Raw genomic sequence first — 23,053 nt, forward strand, 5'->3', positions numbered from 1 at the left:
AGTGTGCTGGAGAGACAGCACCACTGGGCTGAGCTACCGGGCCCCGGTTAGCATTGGCACGGCCATGCCTTTATGGAGTGGTGTGAGCACAGCATGATATAAAGAACACCCCCTCCCATTATATCCTGCCAAGGCTCAAACTCTCCCCGCAACACTCCTTGGGGCTAAAGCAAAGGCCCTAAGGCAGTTAAATGAAAATTTTCACAGAATGAGACATTGTACCATTGTCACTTTAGGACTGGGCAGGGGGTGGGAGAAAGCAGACAGCAGGTACAGGAGGGAAGTAACTGAGTTTGGGACTCGGAGGTCCAGGGCAGGGAATGCACTCAACAACCATCATAACGCCCCTCACATTTGTGAAGCATCTGTCTATCATATGTGTTTTACTGAAGCATTAATTAAACTTCTGTGACAGGTGCTAGGTATACAAGAGCAGAATGCATGCTGTGAGAGCCATCCCACATCTTAAGGGCTTGAGTGTCGGTGACTGTAACAAGAATTTTGGGCAATGAGCATCTCTTTTCATTCTACCATCCCTATTCCTAAGAGCCTGGATGGGGTGAAGAAATTACTAAGGGAAGTTCTAGTCTGTACTTCTCAATCCTCACATTGGTAGGTACAGAACAGTCACATGGATATAAACTACAGCATAGGGAATAGAGTCAGTAATATTGTAATGACTATGTATAGGACCAGGTGGGTACTGGAAATATCAGGGGACCACTCTGTAAAGTACATAATGATCTAACCACTATGCTGTACATCTGAAACTAATAATATTGAATATTGTAAACTGTAATTGAAAAAAAATTTTTTTAAAGAAGTCCCAGGACTTCTCCAAAGAGTACATTTTTGGACAGCAGGCTTCACCTACATCTTTGCAGACCTCCAAATATCCTCACTGTAGGATAAATCTCTCCAGCCCTAGAAAGTTAGCATTCCCTTGTCTGAGAACCTTCACACCCAGAACCTGCTGTGTCTGGCCAGGCTTCTTGTCTTCCTCCTCCACACTCACATTCCATGTCCACAACCCCACCCCCACCCCCACCCCCCCAGACCACGCAAAGAGCCTTTGTTTAGGAAGCTTCAAGCCTCTTCCTGGTCCACACCTTCCTCCGGGTCCAATCAGGGGCTCCCACTCATTAGCTTCCAGCTCAAAGCCCACCTGCCCACAACCACACAGAAAGGTGGTCAGCGCAGTGGGTGTCCCGCCCTTCAATGCAGGAAGGCTGCACCCACCTCTGAGCATTTGATGTGACTCACCCAAAGGAGTCCACTCCCCCACACCGGACACAGGAAGAACAAATGTCCTTCCATTATAGGGGCTCTGCTCCAAACCTCAGACCAGAAGGCCCATCTCCATCTGCAGCCAGTGGGCTCTTTCCAAGCTCTCCTTCCTGCCTGTCCCACAGCTACAGTGAGTCTTTCATGTCTCAAGAGCACTAAGACCTTGTGCATAAGCTTTTTCTTGTGGAAACTTCTTCACCTGGTTATCTCCTGGTCATCCCACCCTACAGCCACCTATGTATGGGCCCTGTAGCACCTGGACTTACCTCTCTCAAAACACTTCTTCCTTAGATTGCATTGTTCCTATAGGGTCTGCTTTCTCATCTTGTTCAAGGTGTTACGCTTAAGGCTTTGTACCTGAGTCGTGGCGTGGGGGGCACTGGGCACATACATGTTGAGGGAAAAAAATGGAAACTCTAATATAAAAAAATAAGACTTATTATTTTAGAAGAAGGTGGGGCTGGGGTAGAGGGTATACAAGTAGTTTGTTATTCTCTTGAAGTTTCTTTCCCAGCCATTGCCCAATGGTTCTCAGCATGTAGCCCCAGACCAGCAGCACAGCCCCACCTGAAAACTTCTTAGAAACACAGGTTCTTGGCTCCACCCCAGACCTGCTGATTCAGAAACTCAAGACCCTGGGCTCAGAATTCTGTGTTTTAACAAGCCTCCTAACTGATTCTGATGCACACTCAAGTTTGAGAACCACTACCTCAGTCTTAGGGCCAAGCTTGGGCCATAACACGCAACCATATTAATATTAAAAATTAGGAAAACTTGATACTCATATCAAGATTTTCAGCTAAACACACACTTCTCCATTCTCACCCCCTCCCCATCTTTTTGCAATAGCTGTTTATATAGGTTAGCAGCAGATGCAGTAAAAGGTTCTATCTAGCTCCTCTCAGTGGATGCAAATACTGAGGTTGAAACAAAACCCAACTTTCTCAAATGATAAAATCAAAACAGGCAAAGTCAATGCAGGAATCAGCTCAACTCTCTGAACGGTAACACAAAGTCACTCAGAAACCAGTAAAATAAAATAAAGCACCAGAGAATTCAGAATTTGGAAGCATGAACTTATCTTTCCCTTCACACTCATGCTGACTGACCTAGTTTAAAATAACCCTTCAGGAGGGGTTCAGGGGACCTTAGGCTTCCAAGCATCCTGGCCAGACCTTCAAGAAGATCAAGAACAATAACCCATATAGCTTCAATGAAGAAACAGGGTACATTTTTTTAAGTCAAAATACCCAATTTATGCCACCCCCAAAATGGCATCTGGTTTTTAAAACGTGTTGCCTGTCTAGGGATGAAGAACCCCACCTATAGGAAGTCTCATTTCCAGACACAAAGGTCCTAGCACAAACACCCAAGCCTGGTTATGTGACCCAGGAGCCTAAGTTCTGGGACATAGGAACAGAGCTGGATGCTCAAGGGCTTGTCTAGGTTTAAATGGCCATCTGGCGCCCCCTTGTGTTCAGTGTCTGGACCCCAAAGAATGGAAGGCAACCAGGAGGGAATGTGGGTCAATAGACTCCAGGAACAGACTGTGGCCAGTGAGGAGCAGGTGGAATGGGCTCAGGAACAGGTACAGGTCACTCCTCCGCCTTCCAGGTGGCCCTAATGCCCTCCATATTTCTTCCCAGCCCTGGTAGAAAAGCATCTGGAGGGACATGTTGCCCGGAATGAGAAGGTTGGAAGTTGTACCCAAGCTCACCAGGAAGATGGGTCATCGTGTCCCTCCTGCCAGGTGTTTGGCCAGTGGGCTTTTCCTCCTGACTTAGTGCCCAGGACAGAGGCTTTTAGCCTTTTTTTTTTTTTTTTTAAAGAACATTGACTGTTGTGCTGAAGACAGCTTGGGCCCCTGAGGAGACATTGCACAGCAGTTCTGAATGTGCTCAGTCAGTGGGCAGTAATGGGCACAATATGCCCAGCAGAGGCACTTCTCACCTCAGCCATAAGTAGTCCTTAATGGGTTCCACAGAAGGCCTGGCTCTGCTCTCCTCCTTGCTTGCCTGCCCCCCTGACAGCCACCCGCAGGGCTCCACCATCACAGCTGATCACCACCTCCCGCCCTGGAGAGAAGAGGTCTTCACGCTCAGGCTGTGGCCCCTCAGCACAGGACTACAGGGCCAATGCCCAGCCTCTAGGGTCAGTTCTAGCCATGGGCCCACACCAGGAAGCATATTGGGAACCTTAGCCCTTGGTTGTATCTTGGCTCCTTCTCACACAGGCTGAGTCACTTAAGTCATATGAATCAAGCCACTGGAACTCTCTAAGCCCAGTGTCCTCATCAAAACACTGGAGCCCATAACCCTGACATTAGCCCAGCTAGCTCTGGGGAGTTGATCAGTCTAACAGACAAGCCCCTTCTCACTTCTTAGCCTTTGCCTACAGTTCCACCACCCAGAATGTTTGTTTGTTTTTTTTCTTTCTCCCTTTATGCAGCTAACACTCTTATCTTCAGTCTCAGCTTAGACTTCTCCAGGAGTCTTTCTGTGGTCCCCCGAGCCTGAGGTTGGTCTCTTCTTGCTGTTCAGTACCTTCTGTACGTCTCTGGCTCCAGCTGTGGTCATGTGGTGTGTTAATGGGCTGTTGGCAGTCTAGGTCCACAGTTTCATAAATCTCATGAGGCAAGAACAGAGGTCACATCTGCCTTAATTCACCTTGGCATCCTCAGGGTCTGGTGCAGCGCCCACATAGAAGGCACACAATAAATGTGTGTTTGAATTGGTGGGTGGGCTCAGAGTGAACTGGGCTGCCCCACTGGGTCCTAACAACTGTGCTGGGACTATTGTCCTCTCAGGCCACGGAGGGCTGAACCAGCTGGGAGGGGCCTTTGTGAACGGCAGACCCCTGCCGGAAGTGGTGCGTCAGCGCATCGTGGACCTGGCCCACCAGGGCGTGAGGCCCTGCGACATCTCCCGCCAGCTTCGCGTCAGCCATGGCTGTGTCAGCAAGATCCTTGGCAGGTAAGCACGAAATTCACCACACACCACATTCCCGAAGGGCTGACCTCTGCGCCTACCAACTTCATGGCCATGCTGCCTCCCAGGGACACAGGTCCCAGGACCTGGACAGGATGTGGTAGTGCCTCTAGGCTCCCCATCCCTTGCTCTTCTGTTGTGTTCCTGCCCTTCCTTCCTTCCTTCTTTATCCACTTCTTTCTTTTGTTCCTCCCTCCTCCTTATTCTCCTCACCTCATGTCTCATTTTCTAAAGGCTTCTCTGCCCTACAGCAGGAGACTCTTCACCAAAGGTCCTCTCCCAGCTGAGACCAAGGGAGAGGATACGGGGCTATTAGAGAAGAGACACGCTATCAGAGGTGGCTTCCAAGGTGGAACCCTTGCACAAGGGACATCTGAGTTTGTGCTTCTCAAACTGTAACTCCCGGAGCACCTACTATAGCAGCACAGAGTTGCTTGATGAAATGCAGGTCCCTGGGCCTCCACCCTCCCTGGCAGCCAGTGTCAACCTCTTCAGCACCCAGGCCTGAATTCTGCAAGTTTTATGAGATGACCAGGGGACCCTGCATGCTAGAGTCACCTGGGGAACCTTAATTGAAAAAAAAAATTCAAGGTCTAGACCCCAGCTCATGCCCATTAAAGCAGAACTTTAGGGGGAAGGACCCTGGTGTGGTATAGTTCAGGCCCCTCAAATGATTCTCATGTTCTAAAGCCAGCACTGAGAACCACCAAGCAAAAGTTCAGGAGAAACCAGGAGCAGCAAAGCCCTGCGTCCAGGCTGATGTAGCCACATAACCTGGTCTGAAAAGTCACTCCTGTAAGAAGCATCCCCAAGGCAGATGGTTGGGAGCTTCGAGTCAGCTCAGGGTACCTGCCTCCTTTCCCCAATAAATGTGTGTTTGGATAGGTGGGTGGGCAGATTCGGGAGGAGCTCTGGTTTAAAGAGACAAAGGGCCTGTCACTAAACCATGGGAATCTCTGGCCTCCTGACTAAAGTTGTCGGGGAAGAGTGTTGTACCTTCTGGGGTCAGGAGAGGGGACCCCGGGATGGGCTGAGTGGCCCCGAGAGGAGTTGATCCCCAGATGGTGGCAACAGACAGAATTTGAAGAGTGGGTGTTATTTCATGGCAGAGGAGACCAGAGAGTTTCCAGAATAAGGAGCCAGCTGGGGATGAAGGGAGGGGCGGAGAGGAGACCCTGGGAGCCAAGTCTCAGCTTAAAGAGCTGGACGTGGCCAGAGATACAGGCAGGGCAGGGATTCCAGACTTTGTGAGGAGTGACTTCAACCTGAACCAGGTAACCTGGTAGAAAACCAGTGCCCATCAAGGGAGTGGAGGGATGGGGAGCAAAGGTGAACCAGCAGAGGGCTCAGTGACCCCAGCTGGCATCCTGGGAAGAGGTAAAAAAAAAAAAAAAACCAGGATAGCCAAAGAGAAGAGCGAGTCATGCTGTAGCCAGGAGAAGCGGGACGGAGGAAAATGCCACTGTGAACCCATGATTCCCAGGGCACCTACATGAACACTCTCTTTCTTAGAAGGAAATCTTTTATGCCCCCTAAAGTGGCCCCAGCAGGTGCTCATACTAGCCAGAGGGAAAGGAAAGGGAGAAGCCAGGCACCCAGGAGTGAGTGCCTCAGCAGAGGGTCTGGCCAGGCAGCAGTGCAAACGTGCCTATGCAGGTCAAGTATTTGAGGCCAGCCAAGGAGGCACGCTCTACCCTGTGGCCCTTCCCAGAAGCCTCAGAGGGGATGAGGGTCTCTGTCTATGAGGGGTGACCCCAAAAAAACTGTCACTGAGTGTTCTAGGGACCCATCTGTATCAGTGTACCAGCTGGTATTTTTGTGAGAAACTGTTTGGCTTCAGTGAATGCTTTTTGAAGACTCTTTCAGCACATTTGCCCATTTCATGATGGGCGATTTACGATCACATCTGCCCACACAGCGCTGCGTATTCAGCAGTTTTTGACCAAAACTGGCATGACCCCCCCCACCCCCCCAGCCCCCCCACCCCCTGTGCTCCTACCCTTCCTATTCACCTGATCTCGCCCCAGGTGACTTTTTATTTTATTTTATTTTTTAATTTCCCTCTGAATGAAAAAAGTTCCCAAAGGGCAACACTTTTCCTGATGTGGAAGAGGTGAAACACAAAACAGCAGAAGCACTAAAAGGCATTGAAATCGATGAGTTCAAAAACAGTTTTGAGCAGTGGGAAAAAGCATCTCGATAGGTGTATTGCATCAGATGGAGAGTACTTTGAAGGTGACTGAATTTTAAACATGTAAGAACAAACACACAATTTTTAATAAATAAGTCCCTAGTTTTGGGGTTTCCCCCCTCTTAAGTCTGTGCACAGAGATCCACCTGCCTACTGGGTAATCTATGGGCTGTCTATTGGAGTAGGTACTACGAGACTGGCAGCATCCGACCTGGGGTGATAGGCGGCTCCAAGCCCAAGGTGGCTACCCCAAAGGTGGTGGAGAAGATTGGGGACTACAAGCGGCAGAACCCCACCATGTTTGCCTGGGAGATCCGAGATCGGCTCCTGGCAGAGGGCGTCTGTGACAATGACACTGTGCCTAGTGTCAGCTCCATCAACAGGTGAGAGACAGGTGCAGCCAGGGGCCTTGGGGTTTTGCAAGAGGCCTGGGGAAGACCCTGGCTTATGAAGCAAAGCTGGGAAGGGGCCTCCAAGCTGGGCAGGAAGCCCGCAGGCACAAGGCAGGTGCCTACCTCCTCGCCACCTCAGGGCCACAGGCATCCTGTTCCCTGCCTGGCTATACTTCCTACAGTTTCCTTCTTTACACACCACATCATTTTTCATTCAATAAAAGGATTCTTGAATTCATCCTTTCTTAAGCCACAAGACCCCTCATTCATATATTCACTCAGTTGTTTAGCCATTCAGTGACTCACTCACTATCTTAATCACTCATTTCCTCACTCACTCATTCATTCATAAACACACAATTCGTTGTTATATGCTAGGCCCTGGGGATACAAAATCTTTGTCCTGGCAGAGCTTACTTGTACAGACTAGAGGGAAGGCATACACTATTCAAGTACCCACACAAACAATTGTAAAAATGCAACTCTAGCCCTGCTAAAGAGAGGAACATGAGGGTATGTGAGCTGGCATGGAGTCACTGAGTTTGGGGAAGTTATGAAAATATGCCTCTAACTAAGAAGTAATGAGTAAGAGTTAACTAGCTAAAAATGTAAGTGAGAAGAGCTCTGAGAAAGCACATGCAAAGGCCCTGTGGCTAACAGGATCTTATACAAGAAGCTGAAAGAAAACCAGTAGATAAAGAGGAGGGGAGCAGGAACCAGGCTGAGGTGCAGCTGTCAGTAAAGGCTGCCCTTCAGAAGCTAGGGGCCAGGTTACATGTTCTTGCCTCTGCCCTGAGCAATGAGACACCCTTGGCAGCATTAAGCAGCAGATTGACTTTCATTCAGAAAGTCCATTCTGCCTGCAATAGGAAGAAGAGACTAGAAAGGTCAAGAGTGGGTGGGGTGGCCAGTGAATGACCTGGAAGGAGAGTGTGGGTGGTGGTGCACACTGAGGTACTATAGTGAGATGCAGAGAGGGACCAAAGGTGGGCAGGTTATGAGGTCAGAATACAGCACCCAAGGACAGTTTGACAGCAGAGGTGGGGGGAGGCAGTTCAGCCCCACCTGTATTTACGCCTTGAGTGACTGATGGTACCAGCCATGAGATGGGAACACTGGGAAGGACCAGATGTAAGGAGTAAGATCATGGTTGTGATGTGGACAGGTTGAGTGTGAGGTGCGTTTAAGACACCCAAGTGGGACTTCAAAAAGGCAACTGGATCTGGGGCAGCCACGGGTCCTGCTTCCCCCTCTTCTCTCTACCGGCCTTCCTTCCTTCCTTACAGAATCATCCGGACCAAAGTGCAGCAGCCATTCAATCTCCCCATGGACAGCTGCGTGGGCACCAAGTCCCTGAGCCCAGGACACACGCTGAGTGAGTGTCGAGGGCCTGCAGGCATACTCCCCTGCATACACATGTCCACCTGTGCACACATGGGATCACACACATGCGCACATGGCCTGCTCCGGGTGTGGACTGAGTGCTTCTGTGGGGACAAAGCCTTGCTGGGCTCCAGGGATGAGTCACTGAGATCCTCAGGAAGCACATCACACTACCTCGACTCTAGTATCCCTCCCACCTGCCTCCTGACTCCTCCGTGCTGGTGGTAGGGACTCTCAGGCGTGTCCCTCCCACAACCTGACTTTGTCCCTCTCATGCCCTGCAGTTCCCAGCTCGGCTGTGACACCCCCGGAGTCACCCCAGTCCGACTCTCTGGGCTCCACATACTCCATCAATGGGCTGCTGGGGATTGCCCAGCCCGGCAGCGACAGCAAAAGAAAGATGGATGACAGTGAGTGTGGGGGGCATGGAGGGAAGGTTGGGGTGTAGGAGGGCAGTTTGCTCAGGCTCCGATGGAGCAAAAGTCCCCCTTCAGCCCAGGACTTTGTAGTCTTGGCAACTCCCGGCCTGTAGTATGTGGCCTTTCTCTGAGGCTCCGAGGCTCAGGACTGGGTCCTTTCCCTCCCTCTGCAGTTCAGCCTGCCTCTCCACACTGGCAGGGGGATGGGTAAATGGGTCCCTGAATGCTTTCTCCCTGCCTGGGGATGCCAGGTGACCAGGACAGCTGCCGGCTGAGCATCGACTCCCAGAGCAGCAGCAGCGGGCCCCGCAAGCACCTCCGCACAGACGCCTTCAGCCAGCATCACCTTGAGCCGCTCGAGTGCCCCTTTGAGCGGCAGCACTACTCTGAGGCCTACGCCTCCCCCAGCCACACCAAAGGGGAGCAGGTGAGAAGCAGGGTGTGGAGGTGAGCTGCGGTGGGCCGGGTTGAGCAGGGCACGGTCTCTGAAGACCCCTGATCTGCCTTCAGTCCTGCCACCAGAGCAGCCAGAAGTTGCTTTGATGGCTCGGGGCACCAGTTTCATGCAGCTCCAAGCCCAAAACATCTGCTGTTTCACCAGATGCTGGTACTTCCTTCTCCCCTTCCTCCTCCCTTTCTTGCCTTCCCTCACCCCTACTGAGCTCAGCCCTTTCAGGAGTTGTGCCACCCCCCTGCCCTCAGCACCTCCCCAGACCGCAGGGTCAGGTCCCACAGCTTTAAGCTGCAGCCCAAAGCCTTTACACCATGACCTCAACCAGCACTTCCAGTCCCACCTCCGGCCACTCACGCCTGCACACCCCATGACCCCGCATTACTCACGTCCTGAGCATGCACTCTCGTTCACACCTCTCTGCTCTGGGACACCGTGTGCCTCCGTGCAGAATGCCTTTCCTCCCACTGCTCTGCCTGGAAAAGTACCGCTCAGCCATTATGACTCAGCTCAAGCATCCCTTTGCCCATGAATTCTCTCCACCCCCACCCCACCTGCAAGGTGTGTGTCCCCTCTCCCTCCTGTGCTTCTGCTTGTCACTCCTGGCCACTTCTACACTGGATCGCAGTTGTCCAGGGGACACAGGTGTAATGACACAGTGGGCAGCACATGGAGCACCTCTATAAAATCTCTACTGTTACAATAGATGCTCAGGAAAAGTGGGTTGAGTGAACCAGTTGAGAAATCCAGGTAATCAATTGCAAGCTCCAAGGGCATTCTCATTTCTAGTGCTCAAGATAGGTGACAATTTATAGTGGGCAGCTTCTGTGAAGGTGGCAGAGAGAGCAGACGTCTCCCCTGGGCCCAGTGAAGCTCCACCGCTCTGACAGAACTGCCAGGAGGCTGCTTCTGGTCAATGCTATCTGTCAACATTTGCATGTCTTCGCCACCCACACTCACACCCTACCCAAGCCAGTCGGCCAGCTGAGGAGTTTTAGGGTGACGTCTGCTCCCCCTCTTTGCTCACTCTGTCATTGTCCAGGAGGGAGGCAAACATGTATGCCTTTCAGATCTGAGTAAGACAATGGGATGATGCTTCCAATCATCTGTACCATTGCCAGTGGCTGTCTGGGCAGCTGGGCCCATGCCAGTGCCTGCAGCTGGACAGGCAATCTGCGTCAGCAATTTTATCAGCCTGGGCTGTGGCAGCCACGAGGGGTGCAGAGAAAGCTGGCTGTCAGCAGACCTGGGGACAGGGCTGGGTGCTCATCAAGAGTTAGCACATGGTTCTGGGGGGAGTGGGGTGCAGCAGTGGGAGCCCCACCTGCTCAAAGGAAACTGCACAGCCCAGCGTGCAAGCGCCAGCTGTTCTGGCAAAGTGGAAGAACCCTGTCGCTCAGGGTCTGGGCACCTGCTGGGCTCCAGAGCCATCCCCTGGCTCCATTCCTGAGCCCCGCGAGGGACTCCACTCGATCATGAGACAGATTCTGCACCACGCTGCCTGGCACACCTGCCCAGGGATTCGTGGAGTGAGAGATTCAGAGCTAGAGGGACATTGGGGCCACAAAGCCCAGTGTCCTCATTTGTGTGCAGATGTGCCAATGCCAGGGAGGGTAGAGAGGGCCTGGGAGCAAGCCGCTGCAGAGCTCAGACCTGAGGCTCTGTTGTCATTCAGACAGGCCAACTGTGGTAGAGGCGGTGCTTCTAGGTAGGTTCTTAGTGGAAGACTGGAAAAGAGGGTTTGCAAGCCATGGAACTGCTCCAAACCCTCATTCTCCAGACAAGGAGACTGAGGCCCAGCATGTCCATCAGCGACCCTTCTCTTCCCCCATGAGTCACCTGCTGGTCATCGTTCATCTGGCTTCTGGGGGGGCAGGGAGAGCCCAGCCCAATGTGGTGCCTCTCTCACCCTTGGTGACTGACAGTGCAGCCAAAGGAACACCTGAGTCCGCTCACCTGGCATGGAAAGGGCAAGGGCAAGGGCAAGGGCGCCTCTGGCCTGGGCAGCTGAGAGGAGCACAAGTCCTCACACCTGGACTCAGGGTGGAGCAAGACAAGCCATCTTTTCTGTAAAATCAAAAAGAGAGCAAGTGTTCAACAGAAGCATCATGTGGCCTTATCTCTGTTCCTGTTTCACTACCAGGCTTAGTTAGGAGTCTCTGCAGCTCTCGTTCCTCTGTTTTTTAAGTGCACTGAGCAGCAGATCAACAGAAGTGAATGGTAGAGTGACAGAGACTGAGAATTTGGCAGCTCCTGACTCTTCAGATAACTGAAATAATAATGCCTCCGATAACTATTTATAGAGCACACGTTGTTCCCGGGCACTCTGTGCTGCGCGCTCCATACGTATGTGCAGCACCTCAGCCCTTACAGCAGCCTCAAGAAGCAGATCCAATTGCCCCTGCTATACAGGCGAGGCAATCAAGGCTCGAAGAAGTCAGAACACTAAAGCTGCTTGGCTGCTAGTGCAGAACCAGGGGTCACCTAAGTTCTAAAACATCATGTCACTCTGCACCCCAATCCAAGTTCAGTCCCCATGAGAAATCCACTCATCGCTGACATGGGAAAGCCATTCTGTGCAATAGCACCAAAATATCTGGCTATATAGGTTTGGGTTTTATTCACAGAATTTCCTGGACTTTGGAACAGCTATGGGATTTCAACAGGTATTTTGGTATGGAATCAACACATTTATAAGGCATTCTAAACTTGCCTTACCCTCTCTAGAAATTAGGTATTTTATTCGATTTTGTTAAGCTATGCTGTAAGCATCTCCACGCTACCTTGAAGCCGGCCCCATTGGAGGCATAGCACCACCAAGGCAGTAATTGCTCTGCCTAATAACAGTGCCCTAGTGGCCTCCAGAATTGACTGTGGCTTCCAGAAGTGCCTGACATGCACCTGGGAAGTGCTGTGCCTCCTTGGAGAGCCAGTGCAATGGAAGTTACTGGAAGCAATTGTATCCAGGAAGCATTCCTTTAGCTCAGTTTTGCGGTTTCACATAGCGCATTTGTGATGTGCGCAACCTTCTTGTGGGGACAATGTGCACTGTGTGGGCTGCCTTGTCCTCTGGTGGGAGGGACCACGGGGAAGAGTGATGTGTGCACCCTGGAACCAAACAACTTCTGTCTGGAGGGAGCATCTTAGGGGATGGCCTCGCTTGTGTCCACAGAGGCCAGGAGAATCTAACATGAGGTCTTAATAAAGAAAATCTCAGGTACTTGATACAGAGTTTTTCAAACAAAGTTAACCTAAATATCATCTTCAAGCTGCACCTGAACATTTCTATTTGCTTGGATATGGTGAGAGAGAAAGGAAACTCACCTGTTCTGGTGGCGAACCATGTCTGCCGTGTTACTGAAGGGGAGAGCACCTGGGCCAGGGGCAGGTGTCCACAGTGTAGTCCCTGTTTCATAAAGACCTCAGGGCTTTAGGCTCTCCACACAGAAAACAGACACACCATTGCTTGCCCACATCACAGGGTTGCCAGGGGATCAGATCAGGATAATAAAGGCAAAGCTCTTCACAGATGTCAGAAGTGGTGATGATGTTAGCCAGTTTAGGGCAGCAGCTGGGAGCATGGTGCAGGAGCCAGACCCTTGAGTTAAATCCTGGTTCTGCCCCTTAAGAAAGAGTAACAAGTTTCTTGACCTTTCTGCACCCACGTTTCCTATTTGGAGAGAAATAAATGACCAAGTGAAGCACTATACACAGTCCTTTGGGCCCAAGGCTCGACCCCACATCTTGTCCTTGGTGGGTTCACACTGTGGGAGCAGACAAGAAGGGGGACCTGCCGTCCAACCAGGGTGAGGTCTTCAGAAGGAGACACTCCATCCTGTGCCTGCTGAACAGGTCACGAGCCAGCTGCAGAGGGATGGCTTTGAGTCTGGGATTTAGGGAAGGACAGTGGGGCTGTGACTCAGAGAATAAGAATCAATTAAACACACTAAGTAAAGTCAAGAATGAGCAGGGGGAGACAAAAAAAAAAAAAAAAAAAAGAATGAGCAGGAGAAGGGGACAATGTGGGAGTGTTTTCAGAATGATGGCTGCAGGTAAGATTTGCTCTAGGGGCCTCTATGTTGACTTCTCTTTGTTCCTCAGGGCCTCTACCCACTGCCCCTTCTCAACAGTGCCCTGGATGATGGGAAGGCCACCCTAACCACTTCCAACACACCATTGGGGCGCAACCTCTCGACTCACCAGACTTACCCCATGGTGACAGGTAGGATGCCCAGAATCTCCTGGGCCACGTGGCCCGGGCTGCCAAGATGGGCTGGAGGGCAGGTGAAGGCAGGGCATGGCCAGCGAGAGGAGGAAGGTATTAGGGCCCTGGACCTGGAGAGAAGAGAGGGCTGTGCTGGCTGGGCCTCCTGGTGGGCCCCGAGGTCTTACCCTCTGAGCTCGGCCCCTCCTCTGCCTATGACCCCTCGGCCAAAGCGGCAGGCACAGCAGCCCCCTGTTTACACTGTCAGAGGCAAAGCAGAGGTAGAGCTGCTCCCTGCCTCACACAGCGGGAGGAGCGCCCAGCCCAGCCCCTCTCGGACAGGTTGCCTGCTGCCCTGAGCCCCGCACCCCACCCCCCATCTCATGGCTTGGTTATGCATGCTCCCACCATCATCTCACCCTCTCTCCTTGTCTCCCGCCCTGGCAGATCCTCATTCACCCTTCGCCATAAAGCAGGAAAGCCCCGAGGTGTCCAGTTCTAGCTCCACCCCTTCCTCTTTATCTAGCTCCGCCTTTTTGGACCTGCAGCAAGTCGGCTCTGGGGTCCCAGCGGGAGCCTCGGTCCCGCCCTTCAATGCCTTTCCCCATGCTGCCTCCATGTATGGGCAGCTCGCGGGCCAGGCCCTCCTCTCAGGTATGACAGGGAGGTCTGGGCCTGCAGCCTTCGTGGGGGTGGGAGGGTCCTCAGGGCCGATCCCCTGGTTCCAAGGGGCCCAGTCCCTTCTCTTGCCCTCAGTTCTATCCACCATCAGCCTCTTCCCGAATTCCTCTGGTAACTGTTGCAGGCGCCAGAATAAGGGTGGGTCTCTACGCAGCAAAATCAGGCCGTAGGGGGCAGGCACTCTGGGGGTGCCTGGAAGTGGGTGCTTGGTAGATTTCCAGAACCTCATCCCAAGGCCCCATGGAAGAGCAGGGACCCCAAGGCCAGGAGCCAGGTGCTGTGAAATGGTGAACACTTGATCTGGGTAAAAAAATTTTTAAAGAAGGAAAAAATTGACAAAACTCTGGAGTAAAAGAGGCATTGGATTTTGGAACCAATTTATGGATCAAATTTCTGAAGAAGACAGCAGATCAGTCACAGCTGGGTCTCCACAATGTACCTCCGCCGTGCAAGATTCACAGCATCACCCTTGAAGGACACTCAGCAGAGCAGCTCACCCACCTGAGAGTCTCAGCTCCTCAAAGCATTCAAGTTGGAAGCACCTTAGGGGCATCTAGAGTAAACCTCCTTATATTGAGGGTAGGCAGGTCCAGGGAGAAGGGCCTGGCTGGGGCCCTGAGTAGGAATGGGTGTGGACAGGTCAGGCTCGGCCTAGTGTGCCCTGTGCGTCAGACCCTGGCAGGGCTGGGTCTCCCTGGCAGAAGGTTGAAACAGTGAAGTATTTGGCTTGGGCAGAGAAGTGAAGTAGAGCCTGTTATGGGGGCAGAGTCCCATAACAGTCCTCAGATATCTGAAGGGCCCCCACAACTATGAGTCAGTTTTAGGTGTGGGCCCCGGGCATTGAACCAGGACCCATGGGGGAGGCATAAAGGGGACAGTCCTTCTGACCACTAGTTTTCAAATGTACTGGGGGCCTTGCAACTCTCACTTGAAAGGAGTACTTTTACGAAGTCAGGTCCCAAGCCAGACAACTGAAGAATGGCTCTGCTTGAAGCCAGGACTCTGTGCCCTGAGAGTCCTTGGACCTGAAAACCACTGCTCTAGAAGAGCAAGAGCTCCACCTCTAGGAGGGACCACGCACGGGTCATCTTACCCAAGTTCATCCACCCTCTCTTATAACAATTCTACACCTCTGGGGGTGTCTGGAAATTTTCCTCTGTGCACCCCCACGTCTGATGGGAAAATTATCTTAGAAGAGGTGGGCACAGAAGTAAAGGGTTAATAAAGGGAACCCAGTGAATGGGAAGCAAGAAAGAAAATGTTGACTCAGTTCAGATTTCAAAAGAGGGTTAAGTCAGCAGAGATGGTTCATTTGTTTTGACCAAAGTGAGGAAAGGAGAAAAATCTGACCTGGGTGGGGTGATATCAGCCAGAGAAAAAGGGATGGGGGGCAGGGAGGAGAAAGGGGGAGCAGAAGAGGCTGGACTGGCCACAACTGCGTGGGCCCGCCTGTCTCTTGTGAACTGCAGGCCAAGGTTAGGTGGACCAAAGTGAGGTAGGTAAGAGATGAGGGTGTGGATACGGCATGTGAGTCTGGGAAGCAAAACCATCCAAGCAAGGGGGAAGAACAGATGTCCCAGAGCACAGCCTGGGTGTTGGTACAAAGGACAGCTGAAACAGTCCAGGGCAAACCCAGTGCCTCAAAGCCCCCACACTCTGCCCTCTCTGATATCCTGTTGAGGCTTCAAGCACCCCTATCACCATGCAGTCAAATCAGGGGACGATTTTAACTTTTCTCAGCTCTTAGTTTAGTGGCATGCCCTCTCTGCAGACCAGCTGTGGGACATGCACCATGGGGCAGAACAGCTGACAGCAGACACCTGGGGTCATTCAGGCAGCAAATGCACAGCTTCGACGTGTTTTTCAGGCTGGTGGCCCCAACTCAAGCCCAGGTGATGCTGAGGTTCAGGGTGTGACCCTTGTGAAGGCTGATAGCCAGCCCAAGGGCCCAACCAACACAGAGTCAGGAGCTCTGAGAAGAGCAAGCAGTGCCCAGGTTCAAGGAACTGGGGTCTTGGCATGTTGCCAAAAGTAGGGAGCAAGTCAGGGTCTCAGTTTACAAAGTTGGGCCAGCCCTGTGGCCCAGGCACAAGGCATGTGATGGCTGGTGTTGAACCCAGGGTGTTAGCCTAGAGCGCCTTAAAGAGTGTCCACATGTGGCCCCTGGTCAAGACTGGACCTAAATACCTACCATGTGGCTGAACCATGGTGAGCAGACTTGGAGGCCACATAGGGAGAAGGAAAGGTAAGAGGTGAGCGGGAGAAGGATCTTGATAGTGGGGGGTGAGGGGGACTAGAAACCTATTCAAGGGAGGAAGAGGTAAATTGAAAAGAAAGGAAAGGAAGCCAGGACCAAGGGGAGAGGAGGGAGGCAGTGAGTGTTCATTCCATGACCAGCTCAGCCCCTGCCTGTGTGGGCCCTCCTCTCCGAGGCTTGCTGAGGACCCTCCTGCTGCCTCCTACAAACTTTGCCCGCTTCACAGTCTCCCCAGGTCACTTCCTTCCCAACCCAAAGGTTCTGACTCTCCTCTGACTCTCAGCTTCTCCCTAAACCAGCCAAGAATGAAGCAGCATCATGGTTTGGGGAACGTAAGGTTGCCACACATTTCCCCCAGTTCCCTTCATATGTCCAGTCTGGGGTCCCAACACACTTGCCAGGAACGATCTGGAGGTGCCTGGTCCTGGCTGCTCCAGGGCTCACTCCAGCTCAGCCGGTCAGAAGGCTCTGAGTTTGGTTTTATCATCAAAGAGTCCATTACCCGCCTCCATCCTTTTGTGCAAAATTATATTTAGTCTTGCCAGAGAGATTTCTGGATCGCCATAAATTCCCCTTGCTATTAGAACAAGATAAGGAATTGAAAAGGGTCACATAGAGGGCAGACATCAAAGGGGACAAATAAAATAGTCTGAAACCACCTCTGCCCTCTGAATTCCTCCACACCATGGTTCTGACCCTCCTCTCCACCAATATTTACAAGATTACCAATATACCTAGGTGCTAGTGTTTTCTTATGCCAACTTCTTAAAAATATGACCATATTGGAAGTACATTTGAATACAGAGGAGATAGAACTACAAACCAAACATATACTTATGGTGAATAGTTTTAAATAGGTGGATAAGTGGGCATGGTCAGGTTGTGATGGAGGGCCTCCCCTCACAGCTTCCGTGGTTTCATTTCTAGGAAGGTGGCAAGGTTCTTGGCTTTGGGGGAAGAAACCATGTGTTTAAGGAATTGAAGCAATGAGTTTTGTGGGACTGAAAGGAAAGTTTCCGGAACCACAGTCTGGGAGAGGCCTGCCCTGAAGAGAGCCTTACTGGCCTGTCCAGGAGACCAAGGTCATGGGAGGAGGCCATCAGGGTCTGCTCCAGCATTTGGGTCAGAAATCCCTGCTCTCCTGGGAGGAAATTAGGTGACCAAGGAGTGACAAATATTAAAATCTCAGAATACAGGAGAATGAGACTGATGAATTCAATTTCCAAGAACAGTTTGGGGGCTAGTTCTCATGGGATGGGACCAAGGGGGCAACTGTGACTGAAGTAAGTTGTAGCTTAGGTAGAGTATGTGCCCTGGTGCTCTGTCCCCTGAGCTGCTCAAGAAGCAGCAGGGTTAGGAAACAGAAGGGACAGGACAGCCCTGGAGAGTACCTAGGCTAGGCCAGTCCTGCAAATAGGTGGCCTGAGAGCCAAGACTGACCTCCTCACCCCCAGCTCTCTCGCAAAAGGCACAGACAGAGCCTCAGAATCCTCAACACAGTGCACCTGGAGGCCCCTGGCAATCAATCAGGAAGTAAGGTGAATCCACTTAACCATCTCTCATCCAACCCAGCTCCTCAAGACACAGAAAGGAAGATACAGTTCAGAGAAATTAAGTACTGTAATGTGTCCCTGAGCCTGGCCTGGACCTAGGCCCCGCCCGCCCCCCTTGAGAGGAAGAAGTAGGGAAAAAGGAAGAGAGAAGTCAACAGGTTTCAATCAACCACCACCTCTCCCATCACTCTCCTGCTTGAGCCTCCTGTCCACCCTCTGTATTCCTTCCACCCTTAGAGCCGTCACGTTACTCACTCCTTCCCTCTCATGGGCTCCTGGCCAGGTGCTTGGTCCAAGGGCTGAGGGCTGAGTCTGAGAACTGACCATACTACAGTCTTCTTTGAAGAAAGATAAGATGGTACCTCAGTATGCCTTCTGCATCCTTCTCCTGCTACTTCGAAATATGCTAAAATTCCTTCTTCCTCACCAACATTTCCAGCCCCTTGCTTGCTTGGACCCTGTGTCAAGTGCCCTGAACCCATCTGTAGAATTCCAGCATCTTCCATTCTGTTTGGCCTAGCACTATTCACAGCTAGACATTGTATTAAAGGTCAAACAAATTAGGGTGCTGTTTATTTTTATCAACACATTCATGCAGTTTCACTAATAACTCATTTCAAATAAGATATATTCTAAAAGGCTCCTTTGACATGTAACAATTTATAGAATGTCTTCATTGCACTAATGAGTGTTTACTTGTTGCACTGATAACATCATAGCAATAGTGATAAGATAGTAATAGTGATAAGGTGCATAAGTGTCCCTTCTTTTTTTTTCCCATCGTGCATGTGAAGGAACTGAAGCTTGGGGTAAGAAGGTGACTGGTCTAAGGGCACTTGGGATGTGAGCCACAGAAGCCAAATAAGAACCGAGGTCCTCAAATTCCTAGACGCTTCCCTCCAAAGGAAGAACAGAAGTCCAGTAGGCCTGGTACTGTTTGTTAATCCCCTAGGCTTGGCTCCCAGTGCCCATCCTAGTCTGTGCCCCATCAGGACTTAGTGCCTGGTCTTGCTAATTTGGCATTCTGGCTTCCTGCTGTATCCCCAAGTGGTCAGAAAAGTATCTAGTACCTCATACTCATAAGTATCTGTTGAATGAAGACCTTGCCTTCAGGGACTCTCTAGAAAGAGAGGTAAGGAGGAGTTAGTCACTGTGGTTTAGACAGTTCATCGATTTCCATGGATATGCCTTCCCTTCCATCATTACCAGGCACCCCCTGAAATGCTGGGATATGAAGGACCTACTGGGACTGACGGGAGGGAAGTTGGACAGGCAGTGCCATAGAGGGGATGGACTTGGTAAATTGGTTGACAGGGACTCAGAGGGGCCCATATAAGTCCTAGGAGAGATAGCAGCCCCCAGTGTGGAAGAGGCAGAAGGAGTTGGGTAAAATGATCACAATCTAACACAGTGGTGCTCAACCAGGGACAGTTTTGTAACCAGGGAACATATGGCAATATTTGGAGACATTTCTGAATTATCACACTGGGTGGGAACTGCTACTGGCATCCAGTGGGTAGAAGCCAGGGATGGTCCTGAATATCCTACAATGCAGAGGACAGCCTCACACAAAGAGTAATCCAACCCCAAGGTCAGTCATGCTGAGCTTGAGAAACCCTGGAAGATCCTCAAGAGCTCAGATAACCAATTAATTCATCCTTCAAACTGGGGCACTTTGAGAATGAAACGGGCATTATTAATAAATACACTGGGACAGTGGTCATAACCTGGGCAGGCCATCATGCATCATCACCATGCCAAGAATCCTTGATGAGGGAGCCTGATTTGGACCTGCAGGTCATAAGAAAGAGCAACGGATTGAGGGACATGTGGCTGTTAGCAAGGGTGAAGATGGAAAGAAACTCACCAGGTCATGTGGGGTCTCCAAAATGGAAAGGTTTGACTTCCTGATATAGAGGACAGGTGGAGCCAGGGAAGTCGGGCCCTCACAGAGCGTCTCAGTGTCACCAGGGCAAGAGCATTACCCACAAATATAGATGAACAAAGAGATGTGAGTCTGCCTGTAAATGTTTTTTTTTTTTAGGAATGGGACCAACAGATGTAGGGTTTGTGGTTGTGTGTAAATGCACATGTAAGCCAATGTCTGTTTTCCAGGTTGAGGATAGCTAGTAGGTTTCGTGTCCCTTATAACTCTAATAGGTTGTATACACCTGTCAGGCCAGGAAAAGGAGGAGGAACCTCCTCTCTGGCTCAGTGGAAAAAGAGTGCAGTAATTGATTAGCAGTGTCTGCCGTGGGTCTGAAAAAGGATAGTACTAGGCCAGCAGGCCATACCTATGCCACCCTACATAGGGCCTTGTTCTTGGTTCTGCTCAGAGCTGGGGCTGAAAGGACGTGAGCTCTGAGTCCGGTGACCTCTAATGTCTTTAGGCCAGCTGTGCCCACTGCTATGATGCTTGATGCTGTGGAGGATAATGAGGACCCAGAAGACATAACCTCCAACCTCCCTCTGATACCGTGGTATTTTATGGTTGAATAAGATTCACATAAACAAAATCACTGGAGAACAGGGAACAACACAGGACTGCAATAGCCACGCTCTCTTCGTGGTGGAGCCTGTGCACAGTGGAGGAGAGAGGAAGGAGGACGTGGGTTTGGAGACTAGCCTGGGAGAGAGTGAGCATCACAAGAGGGAAGGCTCACTCATCCTGCAGGAAGTAAAGCAGTAAGTGCAGGGGCTTCCTCTAGCCCCACGGATGACTCCTTGCTGTGTTTTTCCAGGGCGAGAGATGGTGGGGCCCACACTGCCCGGATACCCACCCCACATCCCCACCAGCGGACAGGGCAGCTATGCCTCTTCCGCCATCGCAGGCATGGTGGCAGGTAAGAGGATGGGCTGCACAGGGGTTGGGGGAGTATTGCAAAGAGGAAGTGTTGGCCAAAGGCAGAGCAAGAGGAGGGGTGTGTCCCATGCGTAGCCATCCCAAAGGGTACTGGAGGGTGGACCAAGGGGTGCATCTCTCTTTTTCTTCAAAATGTTATTTATTTATTTTTAGAGAAATTGGGTTGGGGGGCAGAGGGAAACATTGATGTGAGAGAGAAACATCAGTTGGTTGCACTGACCAGGTACCAAACCTGTAATCCAGGCACATTCCCTGACCAATAATCAAATCAGCAACATTTCGCTTTGCAGGACAACTCCCAACCAACTGAGCCAGTTGCAAGTGCATCTCTTTGTAAATGTCTGGAGACTGCAGTGCAGTCCTGGCTCCCTTAGTCTCCCCAGCTCAGCTTCCTTCTTACCAGATACTCCCACGTCACCCATCATGATGTAAAGGGAGCAGCTGAGGCAGACTGCTGCTGAAATCCAAGCTCCACCACTTCTTCCATCCATTCAGGGATTCCTGATGGAGGGTCCTGGGGCTGCAAAACACTGGCAGCTAAACAAACGCAGCCTTTAAGTAACCCATGGTCTTCTGGTTGTGTAACTGGTGAATCTCAGTTTACCTTTCTGTAATATTTAAATATGAATAAGTATAGGTGATGGTGATAATGGTTGAAATATAGCCCCCTTAACACACCTCACATTCCCTTAACCCTTCATGGGCAGGACCCATGTTCTAGATACTCTAAAGGTACTGCAAGAGTGTGAGATGAGCTGGGGGCGTTTCTCCATCATCACTGGACTGTGGTGGAACCCTCCCTGCCAGTCATTTAGGTTTCTTTGTCAACCAGCGTGGTCACCCAACAGTGACCCAAGGTGTCAAGGTCCGGACAAGTGGGGAGAACAAGAAGTCTCTCTGGGCAAGTGTCTCTCTTAGGAACCATGTAGGAAGGATGAGAAGGATAAAATTAAACCGTTTTCACTGCCCAGGGGTCTGAGGACCTGGAGCTTTTGGAAGGGGCTGAATCACAGCTTCTGTGACCCCCATGCCCACCCTGGGCCAGGTGCCCTGGCCTGACCCCAGAGACAGCACCTTCTCTCAGGCCTGCTTCCCTGCCCCCTGGCAGGGGTTGTCTTTGCTAGCCACCTATGCTGGTGACCTGTGTGAGGCAGGGGACTGCGCTCTCCTGGACAGAGGGAAGGGAGGGAGAATGGAGGGAGGGAAGGAGGCTCCGTGCTCCCTGGGAACCTGCTGAGCTGGCACTTGTTGCTGCCTGGTTACCGTGGCGATGTGCTTAATGCAGCGTTGAAAATACAGAATACTGACTCCTCTCTCCCTCCTGGCCCTGGACTCCCTCCCTCCCTCCCTTCCTCTTCTGGAGCGTGAAATGAGATTGGTCAAGATAAAAAAGGAAAAGATTCGGTTATTTTTTTAAGAGTGTGGATAATGGGGACTCTCAATCAAAATCCCAGGCTCCAGTCGGCTCCCCCACCCCTCTTCCAACCTCTCCACCTTCCCCTGCCGCCTGCTTAGAGGGGAGGAAGAAACATAAAGCCCAGGGCTTTTCTCTTAATTATGAATCATCCCCAGGGGCAGGCCCAGGGCAAAGGGTTCCTGGGGCCCAGAGTCTGACCTGTGAGGTAGCTGGAAGTCTTGGGCCTCTCATCAAAGGCCCCCAGGTTGTTTCCAGAAAGACCTCATTCTGCGTGGGTGTTATGGACAGAAATACAGCACAGCCACAACATCCACTACAAAAGGGAGTTGCAAAAGGGAGGGGCCTTGCCTTGTGGGGTGGATTGGCTCCCAATAAGTTACATGCAAATCTGGTTTTCAGAAAACGCGCTGCTATTTGTTTCACCTGGTCCCTAGAAACTTCATGGTGCAAATAAATTCTTGAGGAATTTTTTGTAGAAAAATTATTTGTCCATCTCTTACCAGTGGCCACAATCTCCCAGTGATAGTGAGGGTTCTTTCCATTAAAATCAATAAACCTTCATTAAGCACCTACTATGTGCTATATACATAATAAATGATTCAAGCAAGGCATGTTAATGACAATCTTCAGTCAGTTGTGGAAGAAAGAAAGACATCACTTATTCTGCACTTCTGTGTGCCCGGCCATTCATAGATATCACTATTTCTCATTTATCCTTACCATAAACCTGGGAAACTGGTATTATCCTACTTTTATAAAGACAAGGAAACAAGTTTAGAAAAGCAAAGTGGTGTGCTCAGTGTTATAACCAGACTAAGTGACTGAGTTGTTCAAAACAGGTATTTTGATTTCAAACCTAAAGCCATGTCAACCACTCAACACTGCCTCCCACCATCCCAGAAATAATGACACACCAGCTATAGGACAGCAACACAGGAACAAGACAGGACACAGATTTCTCTTGTTTT

The 23,053-nt window shown here is 51.0% G+C and overlaps 1 protein-coding gene and 1 long non-coding RNA gene across 3 annotated transcripts in view; one reads left to right on the plus strand and one right to left on the minus strand.

Annotated features, from left to right (window-relative positions):
* Window positions 1-23,053, plus strand: part of PAX8 (paired box 8) — a 51,980-nt gene that overhangs the window by 23,240 nt on the left and 5,687 nt on the right. The window contains exons 3-10 of one of the 2 annotated variants that reach the window (XM_090281712.1): window positions 4,094-4,259; window positions 6,651-6,848; window positions 8,144-8,232; window positions 8,525-8,650; window positions 8,911-9,086; window positions 13,212-13,332; window positions 13,762-13,968; window positions 20,547-20,648. In XM_090281712.1, the coding sequence (XP_090137838.1) occupies window positions 4,094-4,259; window positions 6,651-6,848; window positions 8,144-8,232; window positions 8,525-8,650; window positions 8,911-9,086; window positions 13,212-13,332; window positions 13,762-13,968; window positions 20,547-20,648 (1,185 nt within the window). The remainder of the gene's footprint in view (window positions 1-4,093; window positions 4,260-6,650; window positions 6,849-8,143; window positions 8,233-8,524; window positions 8,651-8,910; window positions 9,087-13,211; window positions 13,333-13,761; window positions 13,969-20,546; window positions 20,649-23,053) is intronic. The other variant, XM_090281711.1, reaches the window with a different exon arrangement.
* Window positions 6,369-22,374, minus strand: LOC150006428 (uncharacterized). The gene is made up of 5 exons (XR_016511944.1): window positions 22,284-22,374; window positions 21,069-21,276; window positions 13,320-13,445; window positions 12,435-12,780; window positions 6,369-11,177 (listed from the first exon to the last, which is right to left on the minus strand). It is a non-coding gene; the product is annotated as an uncharacterized LOC150006428 (long non-coding RNA).

The sequence above is a fragment of the Furipterus horrens genome, unplaced genomic scaffold (assembly GCF_987537825.1).
Source record: "Furipterus horrens unplaced genomic scaffold, mFurHor1.1.pri manual_scaffold_6, whole genome shotgun sequence".
NCBI classification, from domain to species: domain Eukaryota; kingdom Metazoa; phylum Chordata; class Mammalia; order Chiroptera; family Furipteridae; genus Furipterus; species Furipterus horrens.